We start from the raw sequence: 20,177 nt of genomic DNA on the forward strand, positions 1-20,177 counted from the left end.
GAATTTGCAACTGTGCTATTGTATTTAGTAAATTCTAATAAAGGGAAACCCAGATCTCCTGCATGCCTCTAGCAAGGATATACTGGATAGATATATTGGGGGATGGCATGAAGTCTAGCTGAGTGCTGAATTGGGTTACTGGTGTAGACCAAGCCTTCAATTTGCTTCTTATTGCATCATTGTGTTCCCCATTACATGTACTATGCAAGTACCAAAATTCAGCGTTGGCTAAATAAAGCTTTGTCAGCCCTACATATCAATAATGTGACTGGTGTCTGTGCCAGGATGGAAATAGCAGTTTCACCCATTGCAGGTTTTATTACAAACTTGGTTAGCCCCAGTGTCTCGGTAACAAGCTCATGTGTGTCTCATTAAACCAGGAATGGTTGAATGCGCTATGCAATGGGATTCTTATTTCCAACCCTGCATGCTGTACAACTGTCTCGTCTCTGTGGCCTCCCCTCAGAACCTCCTCAAAGTGGGCAGTGCCATCCTGGACCCTGATAACAAGCCACACTGGGAGATGATCCAGCAGACGGAGGGCGGCACAGCTCTCCTGCTCCGGCACTACGAGGACTACGCCAATGTGCTGGCACAGAACATGAGGAAGACCTACCTGAACCCCTTCACCATCATCACCCCCAACATTGGTGTGCTTCCTCTGCCTTTATCTGCCTGCTCCTTTCTGTTTCCGTTTATTCTCCCTGTAGATCTAGTTTTTATTCATCTTGCTCTATACCATTTTCTCCTTCATCACCTACTCTCTTCTTTGTTTCCCGCCCTAGAAAGTGACTTGTATTTTCCCGTTTTCCACACAGTCATCTCCGTGGATCGCCTGGACAAGATGAACTTCGCCGGCGCCAGGCTGCCTCGTTACGAAGGCCTGCGCGGGGCCCAGCCTGCTGACCTGGAGACCTCCGTCACCCTACCCGACTCTGTCTTCCAGCCTGCTGAGACGAGAGGTGAGTGCTGTGCATTGTGTTGTGTGTCTGCACCATGGAAACAAAAAGCAGCCTAACCCAGTTAGTACATCCTGATAATCAATAGGTATTGATCAGTGCAGTTTGTTCAATAGTATGATAGCTGTGAGAAGGATATAGTGGCCTTTAGTCAACTTTCAGTATCACAGTTCAGTAGTAATCTTAATGTTAAAAGTATTCTCACAAACTGAGATACAGATTGAGACCCAGATGATGTGTCTTCTAAGTCAGCTAGCACCAGACTGGTCTCCTCTCCAGCTCTGCTTTGCTGTATGTCTTGTACAGTAACTCTTCCACTTTGTTGTACGCAGTCTCCAGGATCTTGGATTCCCTCGCTGAGGAAAACAACGGGACCATGAACCGGAAGAGGCGACATCCGGACACGAGTGAGCAGCAGGCCATCGCGAGCGTCATCATCTACCGCTCCCTGGCCAGCCTGCTCCCGGAGCACTACGACCCCGACAAGAGGAGCCTGAGGTACACCTTAGGGTGCAGTATACATGCTGAAGGATATATGTACAAATTTTAATTGGCATGACCTGTGTAGTAGGACTGCATCCTTGACACTTGATAGATACCTGATTGATTGTACCCCACGTTTTAATAAGCTGCAGTTCCTCGCATGCACGCTGTGTTTGTGTCCAGACCTGTCAGTCTCGCTGTGTCTGGCTGTCTCTCTCTGTGTCTCACTGCGTCTCACCGTGTCTCACTGTGTCTCTCAGGGTTCCCAAGCGGCCAGTCATCAACTCCCCGGTGGTGAGCATCACCGTGCACGACAACGATGAGCCGCTGCAGCACGTGCTGGACAAGCCCATCACAGTGCAGTTCAGACTCTTCGAGAGCAAGGAGAGATCTAAACCCATCTGTGTCTTCTGGAACCACTCCATCCCGTGAGTCCACACCTCAGCCTGGGTGCTGGAGCGAGCAAGCCCCTACCGTCACATGTGCCCTCAGTATCACTGTGGACCTGTGCACTGAAAACCATTCAGGAAGTTGTCTGTGTTTAATTCATCCATTCACAGAGTTGCTCAAATGAATACCTGTGTTCACGTATGTAATTTAAGAACATGCAACAGTGAAAATAGTGCCCTTAGCAACACACACGTTTATGAAATGGCATTAAGTGTTTACTGTATACTGCAGACATGTATACAGGTTTAGGAAAGACCAAAAGTAGTGTAGTATACTGAAGTGTGTATCTATGTCCATTTTTTATTCATTGTTCAGCGCACAGCTCTGGTTGTCGTAGTGTAGGGTTGAATGAATGCAACTGGAAGATGGATTTGTCATGTGTGGCTGACTCTCTCCTTGTGCAGGATCGGGGGCACTGGAGGATGGTCTGCTAAGGGCTGTGAAGTGGTGTTCAGGAACCAGACCCACATCAGCTGCCAGTGTAACCACATGACCAGCTTCGCAGTGCTGATGGACGTCTCCCACAGAGAGGTAGGGTTGGCTGGGAGGAGTGGAGAGTTTCCTGTAGGTTTACCTTGGATATGTGGGGGTGTAACAGGTCCACAATGATGGCATGTGGCTTTACTCTGGGAGGTGTGACGGAGGCATGGCAGGTCCATCCTGACAGTGGTGCGTTCTCCCCACAGAACGGAGAGATCCTGCCCCTGAAGATGATCACGTACGGCACGGTGGCGGTGACGCTGGGCTCCCTCTTCCTCACCTTCATGGTGCTCCTCTTCCTGCGCTCGCTGCACTCCAACCAGTCCAGCATCAGCAAGAACATGGCGGTGGCTCTCTTCCTCTCCGAGCTCATCTTCCTGCTGGGGATCAACCAGGCAGACAACTCAGTGAGCAGCCCGGGCTCTCCCACTCCCAATGGGTGGGAGCCAAGCCAAACTGGTGGCAAACTAATCTAACTGCCATGCTAAAGCAATATGTTATATTGGGAGTTTATAATATTTAACCCCTCTACAGAGATAAAGCAAAATTATTGCTGCTGTCAGCTTGTCCGAAACTCCAGACGTTACCTGTTTGATGATGTAGTAAGAGTCCCCAGGCAAGGTTTTAGAAAATAGAAAGTGGATGATTTATCTTTCATCCCTAGCGCCAAGCATACCAGGAACATGTCCTGCATGTCCGAGCTGTGCTGACCGTGTCTGTTTCCCTTGCTGCAGTTTGTGTGCACGGTGATCGCTATCCTGCTCCAGTTCTTCTACATGTGCACCTTCGCCTGGATGTTCCTGGAGGGGCTGCACATCTACCGCATGACGACGGAGGTGCGCGACATCAACTACGGCCCCATGAGGTTCTACTACATGATCGGCTGGGGAGTGCCTGCATTCATCACAGGTCTGTACTGATCAGTACCCTCTGACACAGATTCGCCAGGAGTCTTCTCACTGCAAAGTCTGCAGCACGCTAGCATTTGTAGGAACTCTTATGCATTTGAAAGTTTTGCAACGTGAACATGTTGTGTGATTAGTTGACTTAGCTTCTTCTTGGTTGCCTTTTGAATTCAGCGTGCGGGTTTTGGAGTTCTGGATTAAGCTAATCAATAGTTTACACTTCGTGCTTTTCACTCCGTGTGCTTTCCAGTCAGAGTTGCTGTTACACCTCTCCCTGCCAACTGAAAAAAAGCCAAACCCCATGTGCATGATTAAATTAGCTCCACATCATTGCCAGGAAACGAGCCGATTTAAAGGAGCTGGAGGCACAGCCCTGGGGTCAGGGGTGAAGTATTGCTCCGGTCCCAGCAGGGCACTTAGCTGATACGTGCTGTTCTTTGATAATTGCAGGGCTGGCTGTGGGTCTGGACCCCGAAGGCTACGGCAATCCTGATTTCTGCTGGCTCTCCATTTACGACACCCTGGTCTGGAGCTTCACAGGGCCCATCGCCCTGGCAGTGTCGGTAAGTACTGTGCTTGTGTGGCCATGCTTAGAACACTGAGGCTGTGATGAGGTCATAGCCTTAGAATTGGAGGAAGCATTCTTTCCACATTCCGGCTTCTGATCTGCATCAGGGATTCTGCAGAGCAGTCATTAGTAATGTCTAACATGCATGCCTGGGCCTTGCTTTTGCAGTTTATCATTGGTTTTGAAACTCTGGATTTTTTTTTTTAAAGTCTATTAGATGGTTTGGTTCAAATGTGTAAAATGTTCAATTACAAATCCCTGCCCTGTGCTGTATGACATTCTATCCAGCCCACTATAGGAGAGTGTCTATCCTGTTCAGACCTGCAATGTGACGATGCCTCTCTCTGTGTTTCTGCTCACAGATTAATGTTTTCATGTACATCTTGTCTGCCAGAGCGTCCTGCTCACCCCGCCACCACGCTTTGGAGAAGAAAGGAGGCACAGTGTAAGTTGCACTGGGAGCTGATCTGAACTGGCACCATTACTATTACCACTGCAAGGCAACAGCAGTAGTCTACTCTCCAATCATAAGGAATGAACAAAGTAAAGGAAAAAAAATACTAATAATTTGAGGATTTTAAAAACGGGTTTGTATTTGTAATATTTCAACATGTGTTGATAATTTTGAGTTCATTTAGTTTTGGGGAGTTCTTTTTATACTGCTGATTTTGTATTTGTTTTAGTTTTTTTTTAGTTGTGTTGTAGAGAATTTGTACCTATGAGCCTGATAACGTATATCCTGCAGAGCAGCAGTTTATCAGAATAACTGAATGGACTCCCCCCCTCTCTCCAGCACTGGGCTGCGGACCGCTGTGGCTATTCTCCTGCTGGTCATTGTCACCTGGCTCCTGACTCTCCTGGCTGTGAATAGCGACACCATCATTTTCCACTACCTCTTCGCTGGCTTCAACTGCGTTCAGGTAAGAGCCCCGTTCCCTCTCCCTGCTGACATCACACACACAGGACCTGTACAGTCCATGGTGCTGAAGAGAGACTCCCTGCAGACAGAGTGCTGCTTTGGTGCTGCAGTGTTTTATACATTACAGATAAGGTGGCGCCTGTGCTGTATAGCACTGTGTCTCTGTGTAATCCTGCGTCTGTATATTCACCGTGCTGTTAATTTTTTCGCAGGGCCCGTTTATTTTCTTCTTCCGAATCGTCTTCAACAAGGAGGTGCGGAAAGCCTTCAAGTATGCCTGCAGTCGGAAACACGCGGATGACATGATCGCCACGAAGTCCATGGCTTCGGTAAGTACACCCTGGAAGATCCAGCCTCTGACTCCCTTTTAAAGAAGCGGCGCGGATTATCTCGTACGTCGGAGGTACAGGAGATGGTTTTCTTTTCATTTAATAATTGATAACCATGTGCAGCCTTCACTGTGTTCACATGCGAGTCCAGGGGTAGGGGTAGGGGTAGGGATCGAGCCAGTTCATGACGATTACTTCTATTTCCATGCAGTCCTATAACTGTAACAACACTTACGTGGATGGCCACTTGTATGGCCCGCCCTTCGGAGACTCGACCATCTCCCTGAACAGCACCATGATGTCCGGCAAGAGCCAGCACAGCTACATCCCCTTTGTCCTCAGGTACTGCCCGCACAGAGATTCAGAGAGAGCTGCTCACTTTGTTTGTGTTTGTGTCTGGATGCTCTTGGGTTACAAAGCGTCTGTGTTCGCTGTTGATTTTCAGAGATGACTCTGGACTGAACAACAGCCAGGCCCACATTGCTCTGACGGACCACAACTCCTTGCTCTTCCACGAGGTCAAAGATCACCCTGACGGTACGGCCCCGACCTGTTTGCTTGTTTGTTTGATGCAAACTGTAGAAAGTATTCAGGAGGAAGGAGAACCACCAGCATCCTGGTGCATATGATTTGCAGCTACCCCATTCTTGTGTGCTGTTTCTCCCCCCAGACCCCGACTCTGACTCGGACAGTGACCTGTCCCTGGAGGACGATCAGAGCGGCTCCTACGCCTCGACGCACTCCTCCGACAGCGAGGAGGACGAGCCCTTCTCCCGGGAGCAGTGCTGGGAAAGCCTGGCCACGCAGAGCAACGACAAGACCCAGCACAGCGCGCTCAAAGGTAATGCTGCCATTAGAAACAGGTGTACCCTGACAGGTCGATCACACCTGTGTGTTTCTGTAGTATGTGAATGCTGATCTCATCTTTACCAGCAACGTCTGTCTTGATCTTCAATGCAAATGTTACGTGTTCTGCAACAGAAACATGTTAAGTTTCATTATATGTAATGTGAACTGGGATACCTGGTGCTGGAATGTTAAATAATTTAAATATACTGAGCTGTCCTTTGGCTGGATCCCTGCTGTAATTTTGAAAAAATGTTTCTTGTTATGTTATTTAAAAAGGAGAGCCACTCTCTTTTCTCCTAATTCAGACCCCAAATAATGTTATTAAACAATATAGCTCCAAAACAAGGCAATGCTGTGTTTGTAGCACTCCAGTAAGTGTCGCTCTGTTCCTCAGTGGATAACGTCGTCTCGGCCCACATGAAGCCCTACTGGCCGGGTGACTTTGTGACGACGGCGAGCGACAGTGAGGGGCACGGCGGCTCTGAGAAGCTGAAGGTGGAGACGCTGCCCAGCTCGGAGCTGCCCTGGGACAAGATGAGCCTGCTGGAGGAGCGGCCCAAAGAAAACGGGGACAGCCAGGACAACCACAAGGACAACACGCTGGTGTGCCTGCCCATCCCCCACGCGCAGCCACACAGAGGTAACACACGCAGAGCAGGGCCAGAGGCAGGGGGTATAGAAAGGCACAGTAAATCACAGAGAATAGGAGGGTATAAAAATAGCAACGCATGCAATCAGCAACTATCACTGGCGCAGCAACTACAGAGAGGCAGTCTGTAGGAATCCTGGTTTTGGGAGCAAGTCTGTCTTTGTGAGGAGAACATGGTTTAGCATGTTGACAAAGCAAGATCATGATTATTTCTCAGGACTTCACTGTATTTCCTGGTAATGTAAAGCAGGGATACACAGTTCCAGTCCTTTACAGCCTGAACCACGAATTGTTTCCTGAACCAATGTAAACTCCCTCCCAGTCTTCATTGATATTGTATAACCTGGAGGATTGCGCACCTTTTGATATGGAGCCTCTTGAATTTTCATTCCTCTCTCTCTGTGTCTCCCTCGCAGGGATCCTGAAGAAGAAGAGCCTCCCCACCATCCCAGAGAAGAACAACATCAACAGAATCCACAACGAGCTATCCAATCACAGGCCGGGTCCCGCCTCCTCCCGCGCCTCCTCGTCCAGTGAGGGCAGCCGGGCGCAGAGGCCCAAGCAGAGCCTGCAGGAGCAGCTGAACGGCGTGACGCCCATCTCCATGAGCACCAAGGCCGGGGCGCTGGACGAGGACTCGTCAGGGTCAGAGTGAGTACAGGAGCAAGCAGAGAAGACGACGGGATTCCTGTCAGCCAGCATGTCGCAACACCAGGGAGGAACAGTTACTGACGTCTTTTTGAGAACAGGTCAACCTGGAATTCTGTCTGGGTGACTGGGTCGGCTCCATCCAGCCCCCCTCTCCCCTCTCCCTCCCCATTCCTCTCCCCCCTTCAGTCCTGGCAGCTATATTGCCTTTGTTTCTGCTCTGTGTTAACTCTGCTGCCCTCAAGTGGTGTAACATAGTTATAGCAACTTATTTCTCCCTCTGCTGTACTGAACTAACAATTCTGGTCAGATTTGTACATTTCGTATTTCACTTTTTTTTTAAAGAAATTTGAAACTGCTACTGACAACACGTAAAAACACAAATTCTGTCCCAAACATCGTCTGCTGGTTAAACTCTAACCCTGCTTGAACCATGTGTCTTTAACACACACATGCGGCTGTGAACTAACTTGCTTTTTTCCCTTCTGTCTTCCCTTCAGATTCCTGTTCTTTAATTTTCTACATTAAAACATTAATGCACCTCCAAATTTAATGAGACCAACAATGCATTATCTCTTATTGTTTTTACACATAAATCAAAATGCATATGCCTTCTCCCCATCTCCGAGTCGCATTCTACTCATCGTGCATTGTTCTTTCTTTCTTTCCTTTTCTTTCATCCCTCCCCCCATCCTCCTTCACAAGCAGCAGCAGTAACGAGACTGCAATATAAAGCAGTCGTGTGAAACACTGGACTTCACCCAGAGAAGCGGCCGCACCTCATTCACTTCACAGAGCCTGCGGACGCCCCACAGAGCTTGCGCTGTGCCTGCACTCAGGCTGGACCCAGCTCAGTTTGGGGAGCTGTCAAGTGAGAGATGTAAGGGACTTCTTTCTTTCCCCTCAGAAGAAAACCCCTCTCTCAAGCCTCAAGACTCTTTTTTTTATTTTATTTATCAAATCAGTGCCAAATGAAGAAGCCAAGCTGAAGCTGTGGTTCAGACCAGTTGGGGCCTGCTGGCTGGATTTTATATATATATATATATATATAACTAACAACATACATACATACTTGAAATGGACGCACTTTTATTTGACTGGCTTGGACAAACCTGATTCGTTGTTGGAACCTTTAACTGAATAAGGAACTGAGCTAATGAACTTTTAGCCACTTGGTCAGCAAACCTAATGATTTTAACCTTCAGGGATTTCTATGGAACTGGGGCTATGTCTGTGCATATTTTGGGGGGCTGTACTTTACTGGTCATAATCTTTCTACGGCACAGAAAAAGATATATTTTGGTTATAACTATTAATATAAGTGCCACGCGTCCAGTCCTGCGATTTTTAATATTGACTTTTCAGGTGTGCATTGCGCGTGGAACGGAAGGGCACAGCCTGATTACAATGAACCCTGCTGTGGCCAGTCTTGTGTTTAATGTCGAACCCGGATCCCTTTGGGACTGGTGATGCAGCAGTGGATCCGGAACGCTGGGCACTGACGAGAGGAAGCACATCCTATGCATTATGCCTGGTTCTCCAGAGCAGTCCTAGCTTGAGCAGGACGAGTCTTAAGTTAATAAATGCCATTGGAGGGCAGGGAGGGAGCAACCCTTGACACAGAAAGCCTTGCTTGATTTTGTTACAGCATCTATGGTGTTTCAGACTTGCTATGGTGTAGAACAATACAGTTCTATTAAGCTTCAATAATAAAAACACAAGTCCTCTTTGGAGAAGGGTTCGAGTTGGTTATAAGCTGGCAACATTTAAAAAACGGACATGTATTTACTTAAGACTTTTCCCTCCCTAGTTTACCTGTAGTGGGATAGTTAGACAGCCAGTAGGGAGTGGTGGTTAAGAGCTACGACCCTGATCATATCACTGATAACCCTGCTGTCGTTTGGAGGGTCTGGAATCCAAACCCACAGGGACTGCCTATGGAAATGCCTTCAGCCGCTTAGCCTTCGTTTTGTACTTTCACTGGAATTGTTTGTCTTACTGGTGATCCCTGTTCGGAACAGTGATTTTTTACGTTTTATTTGGAAATCTTTTTTTTTTATAGGAATTGTTCATATTGACTTGAGAAAAAATAAAAAAATAAAGCAGTTGTGAATTAGAATTGGATGTGTTTGCTGAATGATCTCTTTATTTAAACACATGCAAGACAAATGCATTAGTGCTTCTTGTATTATGTCAGAATTGTTTATATTGTATAGATGTCAGCATTTTTTTTTTTGTGTAAAATGTATACCACTGTACAGATTAAAAAAAAAAAAACTTCTGATGTCTAAAGTGTTGCATGCCAGAGAAAGAAAGACTATTTTTTCAATATGAAAAGCATAATCATAGCAATTCACCTTGCTTCAGCCTGCACTGTAAGAACCAGGCAGTGCTCAATGCATCATCACATGTGTCACAAGTTGTGCAGCATGGAGATTTTGGCAATGCATTTGAGTAGGTGGGGGGTCATGGAAGCAAACCCTTGAAATGGACAATTTGCACCGTTTCACTGGGTCTACACAGTACAGAACAGGCACACTGGAAGAGCTGCTGTCAGGGCATGCTGAAATACTCCTTGAGTCCTCAAAGTTTTTTTTGTTTTTTTTAAATTGCTGACCACTTAAAAAAGAGAGATGCTGGACTTTGGATTAATTTCCGAACAGTAAATTTGTACAGATTGGTTGCTCGTGTACATAGTGTAGGTTTTGCAGTAAGTGTAGTTTTTATGCAGGTAAATCACCTGACCGTATCAATCTTGGCAGATTCTTTTGCCAGACTTTTAAAATTCTTTTACTTTGCAATTACAAAAGCAGAAAACACTGGGTTTACATTCTTCATTTAATTTGTATCGTTATTATAATTTGTAGTGGAAGATCTGTGTAAGAGTGTATCCTTCCAAATACAATAGTGTCATGTATTATTTTTGTATTTCACACCCATATTTCAGATCTGTAAAAAAAAAAAAAAAAAAAAAAAACAACCTACAAATGCTTCAATACAAACTTTGGATGATGTTGAACATTTGAAGAAAGGCTAAGTAGCTAAATTAATAGGTAATTAAAAAAATAAAAAATATATATATATATACACACACACACACACCAAAGACAAAGGCTCCCATATCAGTCATCAGCGAACTCGTTTATTTTGCTTTGGTAATTGTTTTCACACTGATTCATTTACTTGGCCATGATGTTTATTTCATTCTCCTGGTGTATGTTGAGACACAGGCTTTAGTTTTTCTCTTCTTTGGATAGTTTTGCATTTCAGACTGCAGAGATCCAGGCTCTTGTTAGCTGTTCTTTATTTATTACTGTATAGAGTGATGGAAGACCAGCGCTGCATTTAGATCAATAAATGGGATTTTTGGAGTCCTGAATTCCCTGTGTCGCTGTGTTCATGACCCTCAGGTGTGGCTGGAGACGGTCTTTTTTTAAAAAGGCTCTGGTTTATTCAGTTTTTTTGCAAGTTGGTTTGTGCTGTGCAGAGGCAGGGTCAAGGAATCCCTCTTTATCAGTTCCACTTCCTTCAAATCAATTTCCAATTCCTTCAAAGAATATTTTAGAGACATAATGATAATTGTGAAGCCACTTTCATTTGAAGCCAGTTTAATGGATTAACAGGGACTTTAGTGTAAGTAAATTGTTGCCACTGTGAGAAGCTCATTTTAACAGAAAACTGCTCATTGCAGTCTTTGATCAATGATGTGTTGGAATTTATTAAAAGGGAATGGGAATTAGAATTGGGAATGGATTTTAAAAAGCAATTGGAATTGAGTAACAGGAATTGACCCCAGGCCTGTTACAGTACACATACGAAAGACAACGTTTACGATCATATTTAGTAACAAATAAAACATTTATTTATAATCGCATGAGTGGTTAACACATTTCCGTTACAGAAAGTTATACATTGGCTTTGCTATAAGAAACTAATATAAAAATACTAAAAAGATCCACTGACATCCTATAAAAACTTGGATAAAAACTTCAGGTCAAAGCGGTTTTATTCTCATTTACTACCATACACCTTTTGAATAAGTGATGAAAGTTATGGATGATAAAAACAAATATTACACAAAAACATTAATTAGATTTAACACACACACACACACACATTCATTCATTCATTCATTCATTCATTTGCTGACAACCTGCACTCTGTGTCTCTCTCCAAACAAAACCACTCCACCCAGACAAAGGATTCCTCCTGGCTTTTATAGTCTGTGGCTAGAGCCCAATCAATAATTAACAATTAGCCTATTAAAGCTCCAGCCACATTCTCACATGTATTTGCAGGGAGAAATTTAACCCCCTCCTTGCCGATCCAAAACACAAGCATTATCACGAAAATCATAATGAAAACAGTAAAAACTAACACAAATTATAAAGGCGGGCTGGCACCCCATCACAATGTTATTCATTTCACAGGCTGGCTGTCATGTCTCTGCCTCTAATACTTCGGTTTCATTTTCCAAGTCCTACTCTATTTATATGTGCCAACAAAAAGCCATTGGCAATTCTTGTAAGGCAACATCCAAAAGCAGCTATTTAAAATCCCACAATTACAGGAAAATTACATTACAATAAAGAAAAGAGGTCTTCTTTGTATAGTTATCAGGAGCTGCATATGGTTGGATGAATTAAGGGTGAAGTAACAAGGCTTTAAAATCTTCCTTATCTTATTCATTGTAGCTGAACTGTTAGTAGATCTGAAATATCTTGCAATATACTAGGTAGCTGCAGCCAGCTTTACAGGTGATGATTACATAGAGCAAGAGTGACATCTAGTGGCCACACTGGATTTTTCAGTTCTTTGTCACCGTGTATATTGCTGAAGCGTCCAGTAAGCATTGAAGTACGCTGTAAATCCTGAGGGCAAATCAACTGGAACCAATCAAAAAAAAAAATGTAATCAATAGAAGACAAATCTTTTTCATTTCTAAATCTCTTAACGGGCTAATGAGATGCGAAGTGGCTTAAAGAATGGATTGCCCTTCGGTTGTCCATTTCTTCTTAATATCTCTGGAATGTCTTGCACAGCTGCCCTTGGAGAAACATGACATTTACTACAAGGTCTGCTAATTCTCTGGATTTAGAATATGTACATGGCATGAGATACATAAGGGTAATACAATTCACTTTTGTCATCTAACTGGAGCGGTCAACAGCTGTGGGCAATTCATTGCAGTTAATGAATCCTATATAAAAGATTATTATTATATATTATTATTATTATTATTATTATTATTAATAGCAAAACTACCGTTCAGTTGCTTGTGTCGCCTTCTTAGGTGGGACCAGCCTGCTTCGATTTGCATACGTAGGAAGATTAGACTGTCCAGCTGAAGGAGCTGCAATAGAAATGGGGAAACCAACAACGTGTTGCAGTACAGGACAAGGATTAGTGAATTTGCATTATTCTGTCTCTGTTGATTTCACAACATGAACCTCACAGTACTATTACAAGGCAATATTCCAAACAGTGCTGATGAGATATCGGTATTCGCTAAGGCCGTGGTTTTCACCCTTTTCATCTCAAGTGCCAGCAGGTGCAATCTTAAACAGCCGTTGTAAAAGCGAGATCTACCCCATTACAAGCAGGTTTGCTGTGTCTGTACTCGCTTGTTTGTTGCCCTGTTCTGAATGGTTAATCCATGCAGCTGATGACTGTAATGAACTCGGCATGTTTACATTTAAAATATTTTGCATGTATTGTGTGTGGAATTGGTGACCACATGTTGTAATATGGAAACAGCATGTTGCAGCTCCCATGCTCAGTGTTAGTGAAGTCCTGATCTGACAGCATGTAACACAGACAGCTCTTCTGATTACATGACGGTGTGATTGAAGAAGTACTGTAGTTGAGGAATCATATTGTCCTGAAGAACACCTGCCAGTGTGTTCCAGGTGCAAGCAGTCACGTACCAGTACTGGTACTCATACCACAGGCTGAAATCCACTGCTGTAAAGGTGCTAGTGTCTTACCTCGGAGCCCACCCTTGGGTTGTGTCAAGGACCCTGGTCTTGCTAAGCCATTCCCAGAAGGAGCTCTGTCGCTGGGGGGCTGCAGATGGCTTGTACCCCCTGACTTTGCTGAGGGTTTTAGCATGGCTGACAGAGTTGGCAGCCTGCTGACCGGCGCAGGGATGCCTGTTCTCTCTCTGAATGTGTTAGATTTCTCTATAAAATGATAATGAATACATATAAATTACAATACTGATGTCACATTAGAAGAACTCAAATCATTTCAATAAACAGACTTCCCACTTTGCCCCTTTCACAGGGGCCCTACCTGAGTGTAAGGCGATTGGGGCGGCCCCAGGTCTCCCGGCTAGCGACGAGTTCAGATTCTGATGGGCGGAGACTGAAGAGGCTACAGAAGTGTTTTCTTTTTGCTTAACTGTGGAGCCACAGTGAAGGTCTTCCTGTAAGAATCACATGTTTTATTTGAATGCATGATTTAATAATTGACAATGTTCCCAGGCAATTGTGTTGAAATGATTACACAGGAGATTGTATCTCCTCATTAACCTGAAAGTGCACCAGAGTCGTGGTAGATGAACAAACAGACGTCTCTGTGACAAGGCAGGTTAGGCTATTAAACACACTGGAGGAGAAGAAAACTAGAGGAAAGATTAAGATTGGTCAACGCACACAGCTGAGGAATTCATCTCGTCATTAAATGATTAAAAAGAAATTAGTAACCTAGGCCTGTAGTCGGCATTTGTGTGTGAAAACTTGATTTGTTTAGATCTGACACATGCACAATTAAATCCTAATTCATCAATCTTGCCTACAGTTAAAAAATCTCAATGTCACTAAGGTTGTTCCCATGTCGAAATGTCCCTATATAACCATATATGGTAAATCTGCCCACACTGCCATTTCAAAGAATAAATGAATCATGGGATCCACCTGCACACTGAGCCACAGCATTTAGCAAACGGAGACGGGCATCCGATATAACCTGCGCATTAACTGAAAGGTCCTGATTTCTGGTCATGAAATTAAATGAATTCACTCTTGATGCTTTAAGTGCTACATGAGTACAGGACCGGTAGTACTGGAGAGCCCAGCAATTTAATGGAAATCCCTTTTTGCTCCAGTCTGCTTTTCTTCACTGTAGAGAAATTGAATGTAGCAAGGACAGAGTGAAAAGATCAAGTCTAAAATCGCAGCCATGTGCTAAAAGAGGCTCATGAAATGCCAGTTACTGTATGTCTGATGTGCCTTTAAGCTACTATCGGCCAAAAAGCCATTAATAGACAGAACCTGAATATAGTTTATGAAACAATTATATGTGACAAACAATGCAATTTCAGCAATACTTGCATCAATAACATAACCCTAATGAGAACATTATTATTTTACACAGTGCACTGACTGGATCTTTGGCTGATTTAGTGGGAGTTTGATCTTCTCTTATAATACACCATCATTCTAACTCAGGGAAACAATGGAGCGCATGGTGCAGACTGCGTGAGTCTCCGAACATTCGCACGGACACTTCTGTGCTGATAAATCACATGATAAATATAGGCCCTGCTTAATGTTTGCTTTGCATTTGAAATACCTTTCTCTCAGTTCGGGAGCAGAATGCCTTCACTGAGGTTGTCTTTTTACCACTCTGTGATCTGCTGGATACTGGTGAGCAAACAGATTTGCTTCGTGTCATTTTCTCCTCTTTTGGCAATTGGCGAGACAGCTGGGAGGATGGCATCTTGCATGGCGCGGGTTTGTCCTCCCTTGGCAGTTTTCGAGATGTGGGTGAGCGCACATTCCTGCTTAGTGGCAGTTTTCGAAATGCCGGAGAGGAGACACTTTTGCTCAGTGTTGGTGTGTCTACCCTTGCCAGTTGTCTAGATGCTGGAGAGGAGGCACTTTTGCTCAGTGTTGGTGTGTCGACCCTTGCCAGTTGTCTAGATGCTGGAGAGGAGGCACTTTTGCTCAGTGTTGGTGTGTCGACCCTTGCCAGTTGTCTAGATGCTGGAGAGGAGGCACTTTTGCTGGGTGTCAAAGTATGGTCTCCCTGCAGTTTGTCAGGTGTGGATGAGCATGGGCACTTGCTTGGTGTGATTTTCTCGCACTTTGACAGTTTGCTGGTAGCTGGTGAACAAGCAGTCTTACCAGCGGCTGTCTTGGAATCCTGTGCCAGTCTGTTAGACGCCGGGGAGCTGGGAGTGGCTGTTCTCTTGCTGAGCTTTTCCAGTGATTCATCTCTACTGCATGGCCTGGGCTGGACGAGGGCAGTGCTGCCAGCCATGTGAACATCCTCACAGTGTGCCCATGCCAGCGGGGAGACGCACACACTCTCTGTGTCTACAGAGGGAAGCAGTGACTTCACAGGGCTGTTTTTCACCAGGTACGTCTCCCGTCTCGGGCTCCGGGAGCTTTTCCTGTACTCCTGTTCGTCCTTCAGCACCCTGAGTTTGGCTCTGGCCTCCCCTAGCGGTGAGTTCCTGTCCCCAATCCCTGTGTTCTCTTTCAGGCTGCTCTTCTCCAGCTGCATGGCCAGTCGGTTGGCCTCCCTGGAGATCTCCTCCAGTTTATCTGCACTCAGGGGGCTCCAGCTCCACAAGCCCTGTTTGCTTCTCCTCCTCTGGCTCTCCCCGCTCTTCTGAATGTTCAGGTCAATGCTCTTGGCCACACACCTCTCAACGTGTTTCACAGGCCCAATGAAGACCTCATCCTCCTCTTCCAGACTGACCTCCAGGCTGGAGGAAAAAACATTTTAAAGAGACAGGCACTTTGGGTCTTACTGCTGTTGAAAAATGTGTCAGACATTCGGTCAGCACTTAAAAATTATAAACGTCTGATTTATCAAACTTCAGGATATATATATATATATATATATATATATATATATATATATATATATATATATATATATATATATATATATACACACACACACACACACACACACACACACACAAGCACACACACAAACATACAAACATACACTACAGACACTATAGGTAAAATGTTGCAAATCCTTGTGGTTACAGTAAAGACATACCTGTCTGAAGGTGAATCCACTCCAAACTCAAAGGTTTCTTCTGTTATTAGTGATATATCTGAAAATAAAAACACACATATTTTACAATCATTTTGAACAATCCATTAAGCTTATGTAATAGAAATGAAACACGAGGTTTCCCTGCAATTTGCGCTGTGAAAATGCTTGCTTTATTCTCGCTGTGAGTAAAATGCGTGCTTAGCCATCACAGTTCAGTTGTATGTGAAATCTTTGAAAAAAAAAAAAAAAAAAAAACAACACAGAACGTGGATCAGAAAGGTCATCTGCAAACTTGAAGTGTACAGATAGCAGGTATATTTCTTTCACTGAAACATAATTGACGTCACTGAATACACATATGTACAAATGCACTTGTAATTCAAAAACACGAAACATCACTGACTTACCTTCTTCAGCCTGTTCCATTGTGTGTAGTCAGTGCCTGCTTTGGAGATATAGAGATATAGTATGCTATGGATATATATATATTATATATATATATAATATATATACTATATATTATTATATATATATCTATATAGTATAATATACATCTTGTTGAGCATCAGAAATACATTATTCAGTGGCGTAAAATATGAAGTGAGGGTGCCTACATGGTATAAACAAAGACCACATGGATTTCTGAAAAACAAGCATCAGAAATGTTAATCAACACAGTATTTATATCAACAGTGTCGTTAACTACTAATTACAAATCATTAAAAAAGAATCACCCTGGTACTAACAACATGAAGACCAACATACTGTGCAAGTGAACAGATACAGACCATACCAAGTTTCGTCTTCCGAAAATATTTAAGTTTAAACCCACCTTCAAAGATCTACCCTACCCTGTCTATACGTAGTAATATATCACGATGATCGCTTGCTTGCTTGTAAAAATAAAACCGATCCTGTTTATCAATGGTGTCTTATTGTAAATGATACGTTTATTTACAAACTCCACAAGTCATTTTCGCCCAATAACTAAACACTACGACGGGGCAGTTTTAAATTTAACGAACTCGATTCGTGATTGGATGAGCTGACTCGAGCTCCGCCCACACGTGGTAGAATAAAGTTTCGTCAAGTCAGAGACAGTATATACAATACAATACAATATTGTATACATTGTATGTCTGTATAAGCAACACATGCATTGTAACACAGCACACGCTTTAGAGGGTATTTTATTCCAGCTGTAGTTTGACATGTTGGGGTTTATATCTTTGTCTGTGGGGAACCTTTCTTCTGCGCGTCGGAGCACGGTCGAATCAGTCGGAACTGAATTCAGATAGTACCCACCGCACACGAAGTGGGGGGTGGGGGGGGGTTGCATTTTAATATCTCCCCGTTTGAACTTGGTCTGCGCGGTAGATTTTGTATTAACTTTTTTAAATCGTTACACATCAGATATGTCGGGTATTCCTCCGGATTCGTGGCAGCCGCCTATTGTCATCCTAGAGACAACGTGAGTAAACCTCAGCAATTAATATATTCGTATTGAACACAACAACATAGATGCGCTCGGCGTGTGGTGTAATGCACGGGTGAATGAATAATGCAAGCAGTTTTACGTGCCGCTGATTTTATTTGTAAACACGATTTTCTTTAGCCTGTCTTGATGTTTTAGAAACGGTATAGTATGTATAATCGCAGTCCCAAACAGGTACCGTGTGTGTGTGTGTGTCAGTGATACCCACAGATAGGTAACACACCAGTCATAGTTTAACTTTGTGTTTGTATTATTTTGAGTATTTTCAGTTTGTAACATTTACATGCAAAGCCATTTATATGAATTACGTAATAAAATACTCGTTGTTGCAAGGAAACTGGTAAGTCAATAAAAGTGCTTTTATGTGGCAGCAAGTAATTTGTAAGTGTCATAGAAATTATTTTTATAAAGATGCAGCATTATACAATACTGGCTATTTCTTCTAATTTAGGCTAGTTTAGGGAACTGAGAAAACTAACAAACAGACGTGTTGCATTCCACAGCATGGGCACCATTGCTGTTGAGCTGTACTGGAAGCACGCCCCTAAAACATGCAAGAACTTCGCCGAGTTAGCGAGGAGAGGCTATTACAACGGGACCAAGTTCCACAGGATAATCAAGGACTTCATGATCCAAGGCGGGGATCCAAGCGGGACAGGTAACGCTAAAGTGTGTTCTTGTTCAGAGCGCGTTTCGTATAGGATTTTTTACCGGCACTAAACCTGTTTTCGCTAGTGCCAGTATTTGCACAAACACATTCTTTACACAACTACCCCGCTTCCATTTCTCTAAACCAAAGGTATGATGTTAAACTACTGACAGCAGCTTTGAGAAACACCATCTCATCTTCTTTGTAATGGTTTATGTTTAAGAGTTTATACTTTTGTTTAGGTAAACACAAACCTGAAACCTGTTGTTTTTTGCAAACGTATAAAGCTGTCACTACCTAACCTGATGAGTGCTGCCCAGCGCTTCTGTGGACTCTTGTGGTTGCAGCTGCATTGAGATTTGCAGCCCACCCCAGGCTTGTCAGGGAAGCAGGGTACACCAATTGGAGTCTTCTAACTACCAAACCAGACTTGCTAATACAGGGAATGGCTTCATTAGACCCCTGCTTACTCTGAGTCATAAAGAATGGTTGGTTTGTTAGTTCAAGTTTTAATATACAACATAGCTTAGTACAGTGCGCCAGTAATGGGTGGGATTGCAGGCAGCAGCCGGATGTATTTCAGTTCAGCTGAGGTCAGTGGGGGGACACTAGCTTTGCTTTTCTCTGTGTTGTCTTATAGGGGAAACTTATGGGTTCTTCCTATGCTTGCAGGACGAGGTGGCGCATCTATATATGGGAAGCAGTTTGAAGACGAGTTACACCCAGAATTGAAATGTACAGGTATACTATATTATTATTATTATTTCATTGACCAGGATAGCTTTACATTGCAGTTAAAGAACAATATTTTGATCGCTTTTTTTTTGTAGTTAAAACAGAATAGGTTGTCATGCTAAAGTAATGGTTTGGTAGTCATTTCTTTTAATGTGGTGAAGGTGATTTATTTATTTATTTATTTTTTGTACATTTAGGAGCAGGGATCTTGGCAATGGCAAATGCAGGACCGGACACAAACGGCAGTCAGTTCTTCCTCACTCTGGGCCCTACCCAGTGGCTGGATGGCAAGCACACTATCTTCGGGAGGGTGTGCCAGGGGATCCATGTGGTGAACCGTGTTGGAATGGTGGAGACAAACGCCCAAGATCGGCCAGTGGACGATGTCAAAATATTAAAGGCATATGTACCAAACTGACGACCAGCAGAGCACAAGAACTTGTACGTCAGCAGGATGGTTTTAGTTTTTTGTACAGGAAGTTATTGGTGCCTGATTTCTGTTAAATAGTTTTTTTAAGAGAATAAATGTCTTTTTTTTTTTTTTTTTTTTTTTTTTTTTTTTTTTATTTGTGATTATGCTATAGGGCAAGCCTGTTCTGGAGAGCTACTGGGTCTGCTGGTTTTCCTTTCAGCCAAGTTCTCAATTACTCCATTACACCAATTATGGGCATAATTAGTCAAGATTAACAGCTGTTCCAGATCTTTAGCCACTGATGACGTAAAGACACCTGTAAAACCTGCAGGATATGTGGCTCCAGGACCAGGGTTGGAGATGGAGGGGGTCATCGGATTACACAGCATGCTAGGTCTCCCATGGCTCCCGTTCTAATCTCATTGCTCCGAGTATAGTGTGTTGGTTTCAACGCAAGCGCTTCATTAATTTTATACAGGGCATTGTCAGATCTTGCTTGCAATTTGTTGGTAAGAGTAAAGTGCCTGGTGCTGGGATGTATCACATTAAGCAGTGTTTAAAAACAATGAAATAAAGCTCTGCAATCACTTCAGCATACTAGAATAAAAAAGAATGGGAACGTGTTT

The 20,177-nt window shown here is 43.7% G+C and overlaps 3 protein-coding genes across 3 annotated transcripts in view; 2 read left to right on the forward strand and 1 right to left on the reverse strand.

Annotated features, from left to right (window-relative positions):
- Positions 1–10,610, forward strand: part of LOC121299973 (cadherin EGF LAG seven-pass G-type receptor 2-like) — a 79,804-nt gene extending 69,194 nt beyond the window's left edge. Inside the window, exons 20-36 of the mRNA XM_041228267.1 lie at positions 467–650; positions 819–962; positions 1,292–1,457; positions 1,703–1,870; positions 2,297–2,423; positions 2,579–2,779; positions 3,107–3,281; positions 3,728–3,840; positions 4,208–4,290; positions 4,639–4,765; positions 4,977–5,093; positions 5,305–5,435; positions 5,539–5,630; positions 5,764–5,934; positions 6,337–6,582; positions 7,008–7,242; positions 7,948–10,610. Coding sequence (XP_041084201.1) covers positions 467–650; positions 819–962; positions 1,292–1,457; positions 1,703–1,870; positions 2,297–2,423; positions 2,579–2,779; positions 3,107–3,281; positions 3,728–3,840; positions 4,208–4,290; positions 4,639–4,765; positions 4,977–5,093; positions 5,305–5,435; positions 5,539–5,630; positions 5,764–5,934; positions 6,337–6,582; positions 7,008–7,242; positions 7,948–7,972 — 2,505 coding nt within the window. The 3' untranslated portion in view covers positions 7,973–10,610. The remainder of the gene's footprint in view (positions 1–466; positions 651–818; positions 963–1,291; positions 1,458–1,702; positions 1,871–2,296; positions 2,424–2,578; positions 2,780–3,106; positions 3,282–3,727; positions 3,841–4,207; positions 4,291–4,638; positions 4,766–4,976; positions 5,094–5,304; positions 5,436–5,538; positions 5,631–5,763; positions 5,935–6,336; positions 6,583–7,007; positions 7,243–7,947) is intronic.
- Positions 10,611–11,019: 409 nt separating this feature from the next.
- Positions 11,020–17,247, reverse strand: LOC121300307 (proline/serine-rich coiled-coil protein 1-like). The gene is made up of 8 exons (XM_041228832.1): positions 17,093–17,247; positions 16,668–16,705; positions 16,261–16,318; positions 14,815–15,955; positions 13,534–13,666; positions 13,227–13,421; positions 12,505–12,592; positions 11,020–12,125 (listed from the first exon to the last, which is right to left on the reverse strand). Exons 2-8 carry the CDS (start codon positions 16,684–16,686, stop codon positions 12,122–12,124), a joined length of 1,638 nt encoding a protein of 545 aa, XP_041084766.1. The 5' UTR covers positions 16,687–16,705; positions 17,093–17,247; the 3' UTR covers positions 11,020–12,121.
- A 320-nt stretch (positions 17,248–17,567) lies between these two features.
- On the forward strand, positions 17,568–19,679 carry LOC121300308 (peptidyl-prolyl cis-trans isomerase-like 1). Its single transcript, XM_041228833.1, has 4 exons — positions 17,568–17,731; positions 18,259–18,413; positions 19,077–19,145; positions 19,337–19,679. The coding sequence occupies exons 1-4, from the start codon at positions 17,676–17,678 to the stop codon at positions 19,555–19,557; spliced, it is 501 nt and encodes a 166-aa protein (XP_041084767.1). The 5' UTR covers positions 17,568–17,675; the 3' UTR covers positions 19,558–19,679.
- The last annotated feature ends 498 nt before the right edge of the window (positions 19,680–20,177 follow it).

This window comes from Polyodon spathula, chromosome 25 (assembly GCF_017654505.1).
Source record: "Polyodon spathula isolate WHYD16114869_AA chromosome 25, ASM1765450v1, whole genome shotgun sequence".
Lineage (NCBI taxonomy): Eukaryota > Metazoa > Chordata > Actinopteri > Acipenseriformes > Polyodontidae > Polyodon > Polyodon spathula.

Excerpts from the sequence above, each read along its gene's own strand:
- LOC121300307 (XM_041228832.1), bottom strand. Across the intron at positions 15,956-16,260 it reads GTGGATTCACCTTCAGACAG|CCTGGAGGTCAGTCTGGAAG; the intron begins GTATGTCTTTAC and ends TTTTTCCTCCAG. Across the intron at positions 13,667-14,814 it reads GCTCCCGAACTGAGAGAAAG|GAAGACCTTCACTGTGGCTC; the intron begins GTATTTCAAATG and ends TGATTCTTACAG.
- LOC121300308 (XM_041228833.1), top strand. The coding sequence starts at position 17,676 with ATGTCGGGTATTCCTCCGGATTCGTGGCAGCCGCCTATTGTCATCCTA. Across the intron at positions 17,732-18,258 it reads ATTGTCATCCTAGAGACAAC|CATGGGCACCATTGCTGTTG; the intron begins GTGAGTAAACCT and ends TGCATTCCACAG. Across the intron at positions 19,146-19,336 it reads CCCAGAATTGAAATGTACAG|GAGCAGGGATCTTGGCAATG; the intron begins GTATACTATATT and ends TTGTACATTTAG.